This window comes from Xiphias gladius, chromosome 9, assembly GCF_016859285.1.
Source record: "Xiphias gladius isolate SHS-SW01 ecotype Sanya breed wild chromosome 9, ASM1685928v1, whole genome shotgun sequence".
In the NCBI taxonomy this organism is placed as follows: Eukaryota; Metazoa; Chordata; class Actinopteri; order Istiophoriformes; family Xiphiidae; genus Xiphias; species Xiphias gladius.
Window position 1 is genome coordinate 9,402,778 of NC_053408.1, and position 17,085 is coordinate 9,419,862.

The following is a 17,085-nucleotide window of genomic DNA, read 5'->3' on the forward strand; positions in this document are numbered from 1 at the left end:
ATGATGGGGCCAGCATGGCGGCAGCAGGTCAGCCATCCAGCACCAGTGTCTAACGTTCACACCGAGGAGACTTTTGAAAGGCTGAAAGAGGCCAAAAAACAAATCTGAGAAGCTAGATGGGATCTGTGTAGAGAGGACATGGGAGGAGGTGAATTTCATGTTTAATTGAATACAGAGTCCTCTGCATAACGTGATTTTATTGATACTTCATTTAGCCAAATCTCACGTTTTTTTCTGAATGTGATTCATGCTGATGTTTCTGCCCAGAGCTGAAAGTCCTTTTCAAATTCCCAGCTTTGCCATGAATACAGTATGATAGTCCACCATTCGTTGCATAACAAGCTTTTTACCGTTCTAGGTAAAGACAGAAAGAAACTGTTCCACCTTACAGTTGTTCCTTATCTCTGCTAACAAAGGGGCTTGTGTAGGCCAAACCCTGGGAGTTTTCAAAGCAGAAAAAGTGTCCATGGAGCATTTGAAGCCAAGTCTTACTCTCATAACCACTGGCCCACTCAGTCATGTCATGCATCTTGTAATCTGCTCTGAAAATCGAGGTTTAAAGTAGGGGGGGGGCAGATCTCTGGTGGTTGTGAGCGGGGCTGTCTGCCACAAAGGACATCAGGTCAATGGATGAGCGCTAATAAGTAAATCAGATCTGGTGTCCCGTTTTGACCAGGCCTAACTTGTCTTGGCTCTGACACACGGCGTGGTGGAGCTATTACATTTCTGTTATGTCATCTAAATTCCTCTCCTGAACATGGGAGAAAATTGAGGAGGAAATTGCGCTGAGGGGAGGGCAGAGCTGATTTCAGCAGCAGGAAATCAATGTTCACAGTCAACTTACAGCTGAAACAGGTTGTAGCTTTGACACATCGATTCATCATGAAATGCTTCCAACAGTTTAACGTATTAGTTTTTACTTTTTTTTGTTAGAAAAAGCTTATAAGGGAAAAATCCAAAGAAATAGACCTTGATCCTAATGATACCAGTATAACGTGTCTTCTCGCCGGAGGAAAACTTCATTATTACCTCCTATTGATTTTATCAGTTAGGTTATGTATCTGAATTTCAGCAAAGTGAGCAGTTTAGAGGCTTAGATAATGTTCGTTGTATACTAATGATGTTGTATATGAAATGCCTCTCCAGCAGACTGGAGATGGAAAACTCTTAACACAGTGTGATTTATTGAATTGTACCACTGATCTCTTTAATCAATGAACTCAGGATGATTGGCCCGTTGTCGTCCTCTTTGCCTTTTTGCAAGCGGCCCACAATGCCCAGGCAGAACTGGGGGAGGGGCGTCTGTCTGTTAGTAGTGACCTCTTTGTGAATGAGATTAGCCTGCTCTATTAATCTGTGATTACTCGGACTGTGTTACCACAGGGCAAAGCCATGCACGTAGAGCCGTGGCGACATCAAAGCAGGGAGATCACTCGCTCAGTGTGGAGAAACTCATCAGGGCCTCCCCTCTCTCTCTCTCTCTCTCTCTCTCTCTCTCTCTCTCTCTCCCTCTCTCTCTCTCCCTCTCTCTCTCTCTCTCTCTCTCTCTCTCTCTCCCCTATATAACAGGGTATACTACAACCCCTGTTAGGCCTATTTCATCAGTTTCACAACCCTCCTGCATAAAAGTAGTGGTTCAGTCAGGTTCGAGAGCGTCGACAAAACGCTTAATCACGATTTTTCCTCCAAGAGGGTCAGGGTGGCACATTCCCAATTGTTTGCGCTTCAGCAAGCTCTTGGAATTCCTCAGCTCTAAAGAGTGAAAGGAGGCACCAACTTATAAAAGGGGGGGGGGGGGGCAGCCAGGCAGTCTTAGTTTTTCAGCTCCTCCAGCCGTTCATTCTCTCGTGTAACGAATGCCTGGTAAACCAGCTATTCAGCACATAATTACGGCAGTTGGGCTTCAGCTCTCACTCTGTCAACCCGGGCCGGCCCATCACTCGTTTTACGCACACAGGACCGTTTTCAAGTTTGATCCGCAGACATTGTGGGTGGTAGTTAACAGTGTCAGCGCGGTAAAAATATTTAAGCAACAGAGCTTTTGTGCTTTGTTTCATCGTGTTTAGTTGCTTTGACAGTGGGAGTTTTATGATGAGATTTCAGACGGTGGTTTCTCAGTTTTCCAACTAGTTCAAGCATGAAGAGGCATAAGCCTGCGTAGGAGGGGATGTTGTGTTTGTTTGCAGTTGTAGATAAGGATTAGGAAGCATGACCACCTGCTTCACGGTATAAAAATCCAAAAATCTATCCAGAATATCCATCATAAGGGTTGGCCACGTCAAATCTACTAAATCTACAATCTACGTGGGAAAATTAATTTTGTGTCAAATGCAATTGAACAGCTGAATGACTTTCTTCAGTTAAATCGAAAGAGGAGCATTATCTCAAAGCTTATAATATAACTTCTTTCAAGATATTGATTTTTTTTTTTTTTTAATGGTGATTCTCGAGGCCAGTAAATTGCAGAAATTTGTACCTATTTCAAAGAAAAAAAAAAAAGACGGTTAAGGTTAAGATGAACACGATGAACAGAAGTGTGCTGTAAAGCTTTTATCCATAATATTGAAGTAGTAGAATTCTTTACTATGCTTGAATGCAAGTGTAATGTAAATTTCCTCTAAACTGTACCCTGAAGTGCCGATCATACAGCAGTCTCTACCTTCCACTGAAGTGTGGCTTGGTCAGCCATGTTGCCACTGAGCTGTGGAAAGGTCTCAGATTCTACACACAATACGGAGGTTCATATATGCACGCAAGCACACACACGCACACACACACACACATATAGGCCTGCAGGGCTGTAATTTCTCTTCCCAGATGTTTCCACACCAAAATGTTTTGTCTCTTCTCTTGGTGCACTTCAACATATAGTTTAGCTGTGGCTTTTCCTAAATGGAGAATAACACAGAGTCTAAAAACATTGTTGGTGGCCTAAACCCTTGTGTGACCGTCAGCAGCAGTTGGATTAAACTGAAGACTGTATTTAAGAAATAAACAAGCATTACTTAATCAGATTTAAACGCAGAATTAAGACAGAATTGGAAGTGTAATTTCAGAGAGTAATGAGGTGATGAGCCATGGTCCCTCAAGTGGTGTCAAACAACTGAGAGTAGATGGAGCGAGTGAGCCTTCACTCCATCAACTGTCTCAACTTTATTTATTTTATGGATATGATTTTTATAGAAAAAACTTTTTCTCTTGAACTCTAGAATATAAAATGCATTTACGCGGATTTGAAAAAAGCCCGGCTGCACAGCATGAGTTTCTAAAGTTGGACCCACCACTTTACACACCATAGTTTATAAGGTTGAAGGCTTACTATGTGGAAGTATGTACACCCGATTCTTAGAAAGATATGACTGTCAAAGAAGATAGAAATCTACACTGTGTCCACTTTGGGCAATTTCTCTGTTTTACACCATATGATCGCTGTATGTGAAGTCTTCCAGCCAGCCATGACTGATGTGTTAACTTGCAGTAGGGGTGCAGGGCAGAAAGTCACCCACCGTGCACTCAGCTGATAGTAAATACCAGGGGAACAAATACGGACAGGAGAGGGGAGAGATAAGAGCTTTTCAGCTTGTCAGTCTGACCTGCCTCCCTTAGTTATGGCACTTATTATGTGTGTGGCAGCAGAAGTGACTGGTGGCATCTTCAGCTACTTCCATATGGCTCAACAAAATCGGATGCTTGCATGTTAAAATTAATTTTCATTGTACCTTATGCCTCTAATTAAATGCTTATTATTGTATTTTAGCCGCAGATGAGCTGCACTAATTTAACACCTGAATTGACTCGCTGCTGGTGAGTGCAAGTATTTTTATTTGCAGACAACAAATAGATGCTCCAGAATGCCTCAGGTGGTGTGTCTACTCTCAGTTTACATGTTTTATAGGTGTGTAATTATTTATCCAAAAGCTTACTTGGGCTCGCGTGTGCTGACAGACAAACGTGGTCTAATTGGCCCCTCCCTCTCCGATTCCAACACCCTGCGCATCAGGAAGCCACAATACCAAGCCTCCTCCTCCCTCCTCCCTTCCCCTCCTCGTCCTCCATGCCCCTTAATTACAATGACTAGTTTGATGGATTAAGTCGACTGTATGCAAAGACAAGGTTTGGGTGCTGAAATCACTGCTTAATGTACCCACCTGAACCGTTTCTGTCGCCACTTTTCTGCAGGACTTGCGGTGCATAACATAACAAATGTTGCTTTAAATGAATTGATTGAGGCTTCTTTTACTCATTGCTCTGGACCGAGGCCAAGATACAGGCTGTCTAGCACATTAGGCACCACCCCCCTTTGCAAGTTTGAAATGTGAGCTGCCTGCATTTTTTTTTTTTTCCTCTCCTCCCCTCCCCTCCTCCCCTCCCTCCCCTCCCTCTCTCCCTTCTGGCGAAGTGGCTGTGGCTGCTTCTGTGTGATGTGTGTATTGGGAGAGCAAGCAATGGATCACTAGACAGAAAAAGAAGATACATCAATAACAGCTGCATACATCCGAGGTGAGGAGATAAGCATTTGGTCGTGTCTCTCTCCCTCTCTGCCTGTCCTCTCACCCCATCTCTCTCTCTCTCTCTCTCTCTCTCTCTCTGTGCCCCCCCCCCTCTGTCTTTAACCCTTTACTGCTGCAGAAGCCGGCTCCTAATTTTGCTAAATTATTTGTGACAATACATACCTTTCTTCTTCTCTGACCACAAACGCGTGTCCTCTTCTCCTCATGGCTGTGGGTGCTGCATTAAGTTTCCTTTTTTCTTTTTTTTTTCTTTTCTCTTTTTCTTTTTTTTTTTTTTTTTTAGAGCTTATCCCTGTTTTCCCTCTCATTGTCTCTGGGGTATTTGTTGCTTGAGTGCAAAGAAGCCGGTGGCAAGTACAGCAGGAGCCCATTAGCAATGACTCCATCTGTGATTGGTTTTGCCTGCGAAACAGAGAGAGCAGCCATGAATAATTGATGTGTATTGTGCAGTCAGTCACTGGACACGCAGGGAGAGAGGAGAGGAAAACGAAGAGAAGCTGGTGCCCTGAGACACCGATGGAAACAAGGGGGAAGAGGGAGGGAGGGGAGGGAGAGGAAGAATGCTAGAGAGAAAAGAGGAAGGTGGGAGGGATAGAGAGACACAGAGAAAGAGCTTTAAAATCGCTGCTGGTTTCAGTAGTGCAGAGATTAAGGCTGCCCTGTATCGCCTTTGTTCTGCTGTTGCAGATTCATGCTCAAAAGTGTTTCTAGACACATGAGTCCCCCTTTTTCTTTGGAGTGAAGAGTGAGCAATAAGCAGGGACATTGTTGGAGTTAGTCCGGTTGAAATGCGGGTGGCATTTTAGACATGGAGGGGGGACGGAGGGGGAGTCTATGCCACTGTGAATAGGACAGAGCTGCGAAGCTGTGAGCTGTCAAAAGGAGGAGACAACAGTTAAAGAGGGTTGTGTTTGCAGGGGGTGTATTCAGTGACAAGAGGGAAGATCTGCTGCTGCTGCTGCTGCTGCTGCTGCTACCGCTGAGAGGAGCTTCATATTATTTCATCCCTGGAGGGGGGCAGATAGAGGGTTGATTCCTTCATTGGTGGGTGCAAGCAGGCACCCTGCCACATCTTAAACTAACGGAATGGGGTTTGACAGTATGATGAGTGCCTTGCAGCGCCCTGCCTGATAGAGTTGCAACAGCTGACTGCTGCATTTGACCCAGTTACAACTCACACAGAAGGGGTCAAAATGGCCTTGATTATCTCTCTGAGTCGCAGTGACCTACTTGAGGCGGTGTTTTCCGTGAGACTCTTGGCAGTTTATCACACCCACTCCCCTTAGTGCCACACAGCACAAAAAGCCAGGCTCACTGCAGAGACACGCACAGATTTTCCCCTATGTAGGAATTCACGGGTTTCAGTTCAGTGATTCTGTGTTTCTCACGGTCCACTTGTGTCTTATGCTGAGTTTCTTAAACAAGAGCAACAGATTTCAATTTGAAACATTGTGACTGCATTGAGATGCTAGCAAACACCTGTTTTTTTTTTCTGTTTATTCTGAATACTACTACCAAAAGTTTTATCTTTTTGCCTCCCAATTACTAGGTGTCTGTATGCTTGAAAGGTGGCTCTGAAGGGTTTGTAGCTTGCTCTATCATTCACAGCAGTTACGATGGATTGCAAAAAAAAAAAAAAAAAAAAAAAAGGCATCCAAACGTCCACAGAAACACCTCAAACCTCTCCTGCACCACTTCTCAAGTGTTGATCCATCTGCTCGGTATGTTTGCAACACTCATAGGTTCTGCACTTTATAGCTATATAAACTACTTTTGTGCCACTCTTTCACCAGCACCCAAGCACCCGTTGGTAGACCATACTGACCATAAAGACCAAAGACGGGGAAGTGAATTATGCTTTTTTTGATGTTTGTTTTTGTTTTTTATACATTTTGATTAATGTCGACAATTTATTACTATGTGGCTGTGAGTCACTATTGAATCCAAGTTTACTACAGCAAAGGAACAAACTACAAACTTTTCAGAGCCACCCTCCAAGCAAAAGATTTTGGGTGGAGTATTCCTTTAATGAATGAGTTTGTATTAAGACAGAAACTCAGTTGGTGTCATTATTTCTCCTACTGACCTCACTTGAGGATTGTTTTCTGGCATGTTGGCTTCCTTATTATTATTCGCTTTGCTTTCTCTCCACTAGGAAGGGTTTTGTTTAGCTGTACAGTAAAGTCCTGGTTTTGGCAATTACTCAGTTATTAGTTTTTCCCTAAAATGTGTCTTTGGGACAGCTCCCAGCATGCTAACACGGGAGAGGTTTTGCAACAGGCGGTGTTGGTAAAGAGTTGTCTGGCTTGTTGTAGAGTAGTCCACAGTCCCGACTATTCATTACTGTTGTTTTGTCATCTTCAATGAATCTCTTGTTCTCTGTATTTTTCTTTTTTTCATAAAGTCCCAACCCAAAATAACAGCCATTGGCATGCAGGAACAGATGATGCAATTTGTTTACTTGCAGAGGATGCAGACTCTTTTCATGTGGCTTTAATGGAAGGATATCCAGCCAGTTATCCAGTAATAACAGCATACTGTTTGTTTACACCTCTTGTAATATCGTGATCATCCGGTCAAATCCGCACATTTGATACTGAATCCTGCAAAGATCAGCTTTTAAATTGAGATAGTAATCAAGGACAGTCTTTGTACACATAGTGTAAAAGCCAAAAAAGGAATATAGCCAGTTATATAGATACCTTGAGACTGAATCTGGTCTGAAAACTGACAGATATGGTCTTAAAATGCATTACAGTATGGTAATGGGGGGGGGGTCAGGAACAGCATCAGTGAACCCTGAGTAATGCTATTTTTAATGAACATCAAATAGCCTGCCTCACTGGAAGTTTGTATGAAAATCCAGTGACATTTGGTGAAAGTGTGGAAGCTTTGGTGAAGGAAAAACAGCGTGCTTCGCAGCCATAGAGTAGTCGTACCAATTAGTCACAAAAAGTGCAATGTGATCTCTGAAAATTTTGAAAATCCGACTTTCAAAATTGTACTGAAATGCCAGGTGTAACCGTAGGTGGATTTTTCTCCTCACATCAAATGGGGCCTCCGCCTGCTTGTTTTTCTAGATGTAAGTCCTCAAGAGAACAAACAACAGCAACCGAAAGCAGACTTCAGTGGGAGCTCTGATGATCTTAATTTATGATCAATCCCATAGGTGAAAAGTAATCATAGATTTGTTTTTTGTTTTTTCTGTCAGCTGTTGACTCTGAGGTGTCAGAGTGTAGAGCGGCGGAAAGCGCCTCACTTGTTCTGAGGGTGAGCTGCCTACTGCGGAAAGGGAGTAAAGGCCTTAAACGATCTTGTATATATGTTGTTCAGACAGTCTTAGAGCAGTGAGAAGATGCTTGAAGGGGGGAGGTTCCCCCTCTGTAACTGGTGACGAGACAAAAACCAAACCACACTGCACACATAAACACACCTTTCTGCACCTGCAAGAGCAACTGCTGAAACCTACTTACACATCATTCTCCATCATAGTACTATGATCAAGCCTTGTTTACTGCTCGGATAGAGAGCTACGTGTTCGTTCAAGTCATGTGTGAGCAGCAGTCGTGAAAAAGAGCAGGCCCATTGATCAGCAGGAAATCCTACAGCCATCACAGAAAACAATGAATAATAATAAGAGTTTAACACTTTAACATTCGTAGCAGGAATGCCACAATGTGCTGGAAATAACTGTATTTCATTAGCACTGATCGGCAATCTTTAAGCTGCCTGAACCTCCTATCATGGCACAGTAAAACTATTTAAAAAAACGTTTTTTGTATCAATTCCATTATATCCATAATTTTGTTTATTTCAAGTATAGTATGTTCAGTCATTTTATCCTCTTCTGTTCTTTTGCAGTCTCTGAATTACAACCAGATATAGTTCTCAACCATCCAGTCACCTCATAAGTTTGTTTGGACAGCGAAGCAAGTTCTAATCAAATGTCTGTTGTCATTCACTGAATATCTTAGAAAATGTTTGTAAAGTACAGTAAAATGTAAAATTTGAACCCTACAGAAACCAGCTGCTGCAGGAGGTGTCAGTCTGACTCAGGTACTTTTCTGTGTGTTGAAGTGCTGCACAGGAAACTCATAAACACTGGCTGAATCCAACCAACCATCCTCATCACAGTCCTTACATTATGTCCTCACACTGAACTGTGTCGACATACTGTACGTGGAATGCAATCAGATGTGCTTTTTGGTTCGTCATTTAGAAAAGCTACATGGCTGCTGTTGTGTTGTCTGTTTGAGTTTTACAGTATGAAGCATGTCACACATGTTGTTTTATCATCCTGCCTGCGGTCATATTTCACACTGATGTTCTCGGCTGTTCATCGACGGCATTATAAATCTAAGTTTATACCTTGTTCCTCTTGGTGACTTGCATGTTAAATACACCCTCACTTTTTCATTTCTGTGAAACAGCAGTTAGTAAGAGTTCTGCACAAAGCTTGTATCAGAGTTAGAATAATGTGATGAAACTTTAATAATCGCTGTAAGGAAACTGGGACAACAAGCATAGTTGAGAGTAGAGAAAATTGCTTGTTATTTACAGTAAACACACGCAAGTGTCAGTAAAAGTTTCAGTACTTTGCCATTTTAATGGCAAAACAAAATATGGAATATTAAATGCTGTGTGTATATGACATACTGTAGATTTTAATGTTATTTGTATATGGAAAAAACCCCAGCAACTTAACTTAGACAATAAGAATGTATAAAATAAAATAATTTAAAAAAAAAAAAACCTTTCAAAAAGACACTTACAGTGTGAAATATATTATATGCAGTATAAAATAGATTTAAAAATTTTGAAAACCTTAATAGAAATCCAGTTTGAAGCAATGATATGAGTACGTGGAAATGAAAACATCCACATTATCTGCAAAATATAAATAGTTTTATGAAATCTGCCCTCAGGCCACACATACTGTATGCACAGAAATGTTCAGTATAAGAATGATCTCGGCTTGCTCAAAGAAGTGAATAAAGTTTGGCCCGAGTTTTTATCACAAGGAGACTTGTACTCAAATCCTGATCTGTTGCACATATGGATGACTCTAATGAGCCTAGAGGGGTGCCGGGACCCGACCTAGGCTCCTCCAGTGTCTGTTTCTACTGTACTTCTAAAGGGAGTCTTTGACGCCAGGCCCACTGTGAAAAGGTCACAGGTGAATCAGCCACCAGCGTATGCCACCATGACACTGCCGGCCCTGCCCAGCACCCCGAGGTGGGCACTAGTCTGGGCACATCTGCTCTGTGCCTAATTAGTATCATTGTAGACAAGGGCTTAAGGCTGGGCCTTTATTAATAGCAGCCTGTTGCTCGGGGAAACAGTCTGGCTTCCATAAGCCGCTTCTTTGCAGGTCTGCTCATCTGATAATCTGGTTGCAGAAGTGTACACTACGGTTAAAAACACGATCTGTGCCGGTGCAGTTGGCCTCACAGAGCAGCTGGCAGACCCTCAGGAACCTCAATAGAGGGTCATCCTTTAGACCATCTAAATTCAGAGGTTTTGTACTTATTTCTCTTATCCAGGGTAAAAGATTTTGCTTTACTTTGTATTTATCAATAAAGATGATTCCCCCTCCATAAAGAGCTATACCTGTTTTTTTTTTGCATGTTTCAGCTCGGTTTTAGTGAGTAAAAATAATCATATACATTATTTATGTAGCACTTAGTATGTAAAACCTTAAGAAAAGACAGCATAAAACAATAAAACAGGAAAAAGTAATCATATGGAATTAAAGGTACCAAAAGAGACAAAAGAATAAAACATCAGAATGAACGTCAGGTCTGCATTAAGTCTAGTTGCATTACCACTATACGGTAATACAGACTTTTCAGGTCAAGCGGCGCTTAAAGTGCATTTCTACACGGCGATTATGTGACTCTGAGTTTGCGATGAATGACACAACTCAAGCAAGTTTATCAAGTCTGCCGGTTTATTTTTTATAAAGTACAAAAATTAATGAATGCGTGGCTGCCTGACATGGTAGGAAAAGAACCTCAGACAAAGTGTTGCCACATGTCAGCTCCTGAATTAAGACATAAAGATGTAGGTTTGGAAGGAGTTTTGCTCCCAATCAGCTTACTGTAGCAGGGAGCAACATACAATAGCAGATTGAATGTTGGTCGGGGGAGATGTTTGGCTTTAATGCACAAGGAATTAAACCTCACCGGGGGGGTGAGATGCTATAGATTTCCACCTCCGTGCTTTACAGGGACACTGAATGGCATGCCCTGTTTTTAATGAAGAGATTTGTTGCCTCTGCCAAGAGAGATTATCTTTTAAAACGCTGGCCTGCTTAGGCAAAAGGTTGGTTCCTGTGTAACCATGACCAAGAAATGACAGTCAGAGTGATGAGAGCTGACTAAATCATCTTGAGATTGTGGCATTTATTGTATCTTGTTCCAGCTGGTATTTAGTTAGTGCCAAGCGGATTTCTTTAATGATATACAGCATTATCTTTATCTGGAATCTAGGGACACAGATTTTATTTGAGGATAAATGTCTTATCTTTGACATTTTTGATTTTTATTCAGAAATACTGCATTTTTATGTTTTTATACATAGAAATTTGCATCACAAAGTGGTTCGCTGGATGTTTTAAATACTTAAGTCATTATGACGTGGGAAGTTAAGAGGAATTAGGGACAGCTTTTCTATCTTTCAGTAATACAGTGTTTAAAGGTTCAGGATGTCGAAACAACAACCCAGAAACACCAAATTCATAGCATTTTCTTTTTTTCCTTGTGCCACTTGCCTCCGCATGGCCACATATGCTTGTGGCCTCAGTAAAACCTTTTTGGCACGAGTCCAACCGGGCCCCCCTTCTCCCTGCTGGATGGACATGGCACGACATTGTGGCCATGTGGCCAGCAGGAGGCTGTATTTAAGCTGGGGCAACTCTGAAATGGGCCATAAAACCTAGCCAGCAAGTCTGGCTCCCCATGAGGCAACAGGGCTAAGTACTCATTGACAAGACTCCAACATCACTGACTTCCCAGAGAGAGGGGAGCAGGGAAAATAATGCGAGAAGAAAAAGCAGCAGACAAAGATGAGGTGCAGACAGGAGGCAGTTGTCTGGCCTAGATAGACTGGCTCTTTTATAACTGTTAGCACTAATGTTTTCAATCCACAGTATGCGGCCAATTTTCCACTGCTAAATACTCACTTTCATTTTTTTTGTATTTGTCTTTCAACTAAAGATGCATTTCAGTCAATGACGTATCTGCTCAACTGCATATATTCAAGCGATAACAGGGGAAATATGTCAGATTTAGATGCCACATGGCAGCCATGACATTCACATGTTCCCACTTCACACATCCTTCCCACTTCATCAGCTTTGTGGAAACATCCCTCACCCTGAAATATGTCATGAAATGACTCACCCAACTTTAAAGTCCGAGTAACTGAGCTAATGAAGTGAGTTTACAGACTTAATTTTTACAACACTCGATTCGCACTTTACTTTCATGCCAAGGTGTTGGAGAGTTGAGAGGGGTGACCAGGGAGGTACAATGTCTACCATGTGTTTAAGGTGACACACCTGTGAGCTTCGACCTCATTAATCCTCTACGGGTGAACAAGTAGCACAATTCTGGCCTGTCATGTGTTGGCAGGTCCATAACCTGTAATGCCTGCTTCTTTTCGGTGAGAAAGGCTACATGATGGACGAGTCGCTTCCATTTCATTATCAAATTGGCATCGGTGAATAATCTGTGGCATCTGTGTGAGGACAAAGAGAGGTTTGATGGCTGCCAGGTGGGCATCCGTGGCTCTGTGGTGACTGTGGTGACTGAGAGCCGCGAGGCAGAGTGGGAGATGATTTACAATCCAGCCGGTAGTTTATACAGGATAGTTTGGCACCAGCTGGGCCTTTGTAAGCAATGTCATAGCAACCAGTTATTCGTATAGCTTTATATTATATCTTGAGGTATATCCCGGTATTTTACAGTTCTGGGAGGCCTACATAAGTGTGGAATTCTTTGGCTAAAACTAAACATGGCTGTTTTGCATGGCCTCTTAGGTGCTTACAGTAACCAGGGATACTAGGGCTCCTCACACTGTCTCTTATTTTAATTGACTTTGGCCTGCAGGAGGCTTGTGTCCATTCAAACCTTTCCGGGCAGAGAAAGAGAGAGAGAGAGAGAGAGAAGAGGGAGGGAGGGAGGAACAGAATGTGAATAGCGCAGCCCGCTAGAGCCTTTCTTGTTAGTTTGCTCGTGGTCTTTGTTCTCCTTTCAGCCCTTCTGGCTAAATTTCTCCAAACAAGCGGTTCGGGGGTCATCACTCTTTCCGACAGGTTAACAGCAAAAACAGGACTCCGTTGTTACAGTTCGTATGGGAATAAGTGAGGAAGTACTGCTGATACTGTGAGTGTGGTGTGATGACAGGATGTGTACTGTATGATTGTGTGGATGTTAGTGACCAAGCCATGTGGGACGATGCCAGGTGGGAGTCCATAGTTGACAAGGGAGCAGGTGTCTATTAGATACAGAGCAGAGAGGGAGGGAGGGACGGGACAAGGGGGCAGGGGGAGTGACAGGGATCATAGGAGCTCTTGGCATCTGCCTTACCTGCTGCCTCCCGCACAGTCCCCTGCCAGTAAACGGAGGGAAAGAGAGAGGGAGAACAGGAGAAAGACGAAGAGAAGAGGAAAGTGAAAGGAAGTGGCTTTTTTAATGGTAGCAATTTGTGTCATGTTTTGAAGGTTACCATTTCATCCAGGCGGTTCTCGCAGCACCAGGTATTCACCATGGTTAGGTTACATTTGCCGTACATCTGTGTTGAAGGGTCAGCTCGCCCAGGTTACAAAAAAAAAACAAACATTTATTTGACTTCTGCCTCCACCACAATACAGTGGAGTTGAATACAATTTTATTTGTGGTGCTCAAAGTATTGAAAACTGAAGATGTCCAACAGAACATGCTGTCAGTTTTGACAGGGACCATTCCTTTGGTAAAATGGATTTATACTTGACGAAAGGGAATAACAGGAGTCTTATTATAGATACCCAAGACCCGCATTTTGATTTATCACCACCACACCAGTAGACAGATACAGTGTATTGTTAACTAGCCTATGGTAACTGTAACTGTAACTGTGTTTACATTCCTTCAGTTACTTTGTGATAGGAGTAATGCGGGAAAGTCCGCCTTGCTTCATGGTGGGCAGATGGTTTGCAGTGGAGATGACTTTATACTTGATATGTGTTACTTAAAAGGAGAAGACCACTGGGCCTTTCTTTCAGCCCAGACTGATCAGTCCCAGTTGTTACGGTCCCCACGTGGTATATGCGTAGCCGCTATAGCCCTGACATGTAGTTATATTTTTTGAGTAGGTGCACGCCAGCTACGGCGTAGCTACAGAGCCTGAGCACGTAGCACCGTAAGCCCCTCAATACACAACCACATCACCACCTTGTAGAAAGCGGGTCCGCTGAAAACTGTCCAACGAAACTGTTTACATTAGAGTAAAATGTCATTGTTTCTGGAAAGACACATGTCTGGAGATTGTTTTTTTTAAATTAAATAAATTAAATAAATTAAATAAAATTCTATCCCATTGTATTGGAGGACGGGCTGAAATCCCTGAGACAAATGGGCAAGCCAAGATGAGTAGACACCATTTTTGTAATTTGGGTCAAATCACCCTTTAATCTAGAGACCTTTTTATTTTGGGAAGGCAAAAAGAGACAGAATCAGAGGTATTTCATCAGCACAGTTTATCTCTCTGCCTCCTGTCTGTATGTGTGGTGAAAGGTGGGGTGGGGGAGCATTATCATTGGAAAGAGCATTGAACAACTGTCAGGGATGCAGTCCATGTCATTTGTCATGCCCCTGCCCCCCCCAAGCCCCCCACACCCCCCGGGCTTTATGTTAGAGAGTGAAGCTGGAAGCTGCAGGCCCAGCTTCTGAACCACCCATCTAGTCCCAGCAGATGCATTTACCGCCCTTCGCCATGGCTGACCATCAGGCTGTGCAGCTGAGCACCAGAATATCAATACGGCTCAGACTCAGTCGGGCCCCTGGGACAATCTACAAGGCAAACAGAATAGGCTCCTCTCCTTATGGAAGACAGAGACCAGTCGCCACCAGGGAGACCAATGTAAACAGGGCAGAAAGATGCTCGGTAGCACCAAATGGCAGTTTGAGTCACTCCAGAATAGTCCTTGTGATTTACAGGAGCTACACCTGAGACGATTATCTCCAGTTTTGGCTCTTCTCGGGGAGGGAAACAGACGAGTCTATTGAAGGGCCGTCTGTGGGAGGACAGGAGAAGAGAAACAGTAATCCGTTTGTGTTCATCATCCGCACTGTCCTGAGAGACGTTTGTGTGGAGGAGGAGGAGGAGGAGGAGGAGGAGGAGGAGGTAGAGACTGTGAGGAGTAACGGGTTTGCTGCTCCTCCTCCTGTCATATGAAACCTGAAGTTTATCCTCTGAGTCAATGACAGCGCGCCTCTCCTTTAAACAGGTTGGTGCTCAGTGGAGGTGGTAATTTTGTGTGGTGATAAGCCCTTTATCTACTGGTGGGGCAGAATAATTCCTCTTTAAGTGACAGCGTTTGTGCTTCCCTCTTTTTTTTCCCCCCTCTGTCTCTCAGATATGTATTGTCATTTCTCTGCTCAGCTCAACGCTGTTGTTGTTTTTGTCCCGCGGCTGTTGATGTCGGCCTCAGCATGAAACGAGGATATCGTCCCCTTAGCCAGACGGCCTCACGGTGCCACAGTTAGGAGATAAATTGTGGAGACATGTTTATCAACATAGAAGAAGTGCAAGTTACCCCTTGTTGGAAGAGAATAATGGGACCTAATTGAGCTGTAACATGCTGGCTTGTCGCCAGGCTCTTGAATTGAAAACTCTCTCCATCAGAAGGGGGTCTGGGGAGAGGGAGGGGGCTGTTATAGCACTGCAGGACATTCTATCATAGATGTGAAACTCATAAATCTATTAGCCATGCTTGGGCCCAGTTGTATTTAATTAAAACGAACCTACAAATCTGTGCATTTACCAGTGAGTATGATGTTTTCAGGAGAGGAGCACCTGACAGGCCTTTTCTGTCAACCAAAGCACAGCCGTGGTAAAGTCAGATCAATCCTCTGGAGGAACAGCACAGCCTGTCTCCTGGCACCTGCCTTGCCAAGAAGAGGAGGGAGGAAGGAGGGGGGGAGAAGAGAGAAAAAGAGAGGGAGCATGAGCGGGTGGGAAGGAGGAAAAACCCAGCTGCCTCTGCGCCTGAGCCCCATGCTGCTCTTAAAGGAGTGGGAGGGAGGGGAGGGAGAGGAGAGGAGAGGGAGAGGCAGGGAGACTGCTGGCACCATCTGTACATGTCTTTTGTATTCCAGCCCTCATCTTTACACGGAGCGAGGCTGGTGTGCTCAGTGTTCAAATGAAAGGAGAGGAGGTGCCTTTTGGGGTGCGATGCTCTTAGAGGAGAAGGTGTGTGTTTATGTACCGATGCTGAAATTCCGTTTTGTCCTCGGAAATTTGGCACACTCAGAGGACATCTCGTGTCCTATTTATGTTACCTCTGTGTGTGTGTGTGTGTGTGTGTGTGTGTGTGTGTGTGTGTGTGTGTGTGTGTGTGTGTTAACATAAGCTTTTGTGGTATCTTTCCTTATGTGTGTGTGTTTGTGTGTCAGTAGGCCTGTGCTCTGTTTGCAAGCACTCATGTGTGGTCAGATCTCTGGGTTGCCATGTTTGTGATGGGAGTCAGAAGCTTTTGTTTGTTCCTTCCTCCCATCAGCCCCATTAGCCTGATGTCTCCTCTCTCACTGACTCACTCAACCTTTTTTTTTTTTTTTTTATCACTCCCTGTCTTTCTCTTCCTATCTGTCTCTCTCTCTCCTTCTCTGTGTAACATGTGCAGTGGCAGGCCATCTTTGCATGTGGCAGCAGGGTGGATCTGCCTGCGAGGACAGCCTGCACTGTCTGCTGTCATATTGACGTGGCTTTTTGCGTGAACCGCAGCTGAAATCACCAAGCGCTCTGTTTCCCCCAACCACCCCTCCCTCACTCCTCACTCAGCCTAGAAGTGCTGTGAATCATAAGAGGAGGTGGCTGCCCTGCTCTTTGATTGAATCCACATTCCCTTCCTCCTCTGACACCGCAGAGAGAGGCTAGAAGGAGGCAGAGGAAGCGAGAGGGAGAGAAAAAGGAAAAGTGAGTCTTTTGTAGTTGGCACAGTACAAAAACATACACTGCAGATGAAAAGCATATGATTCGATCGAATGCGCTCTGTGGTAGCTACCTCACTGAGCGGTAGGTGGGAAGGTGGAGAGAAGGGAAGGGCTGGAGTCCATCTGCAGGCCCAGAGTGAACCCTAGTGGCCAAGAGCAGCAGTGACATGCAGGATTGAAAGTGATCTTTTATATTGCAGCAAAAAGGTGCCTCCCCTTGTTTGTTACTATAACAGGGATTTTATCATTTACCATTTTATCAAAGATGAAGCTTTTTATTTTCGATTTATCTGTACTATAAAGTTTGTTTGCATGTTGAAGTGTTGAAAGGTCAGCTGTTCTTCGCCGAGCAAATTAATTAACTTCAATGGCAAAATAAT

At 43.7% G+C, this 17,085-nt stretch overlaps 1 protein-coding gene across 6 annotated transcripts in view; it reads left to right on the forward strand.

The window, feature by feature from the left end:
* The window catches only part of LOC120794469 (zinc finger MIZ domain-containing protein 1-like), a 112,824-nt gene that overhangs the window by 85,792 nt on the left and 9,947 nt on the right, over positions 1-17,085 (forward strand). For 2 of the 6 annotated variants that reach the window (XM_040135569.1, XM_040135570.1), the window contains exon 6: positions 8,532-8,567. The exons of 3 other annotated variants lie outside the window; for them this stretch is intronic. In XM_040135569.1, coding sequence (XP_039991503.1) covers positions 8,532-8,567 — 36 coding nt within the window. Of the gene's footprint in view, positions 1-4,410; positions 4,501-8,531; positions 8,568-17,085 lie in introns of those variants that run through there. One more of the 6 variants, XM_040135573.1, reaches the window with a different exon arrangement.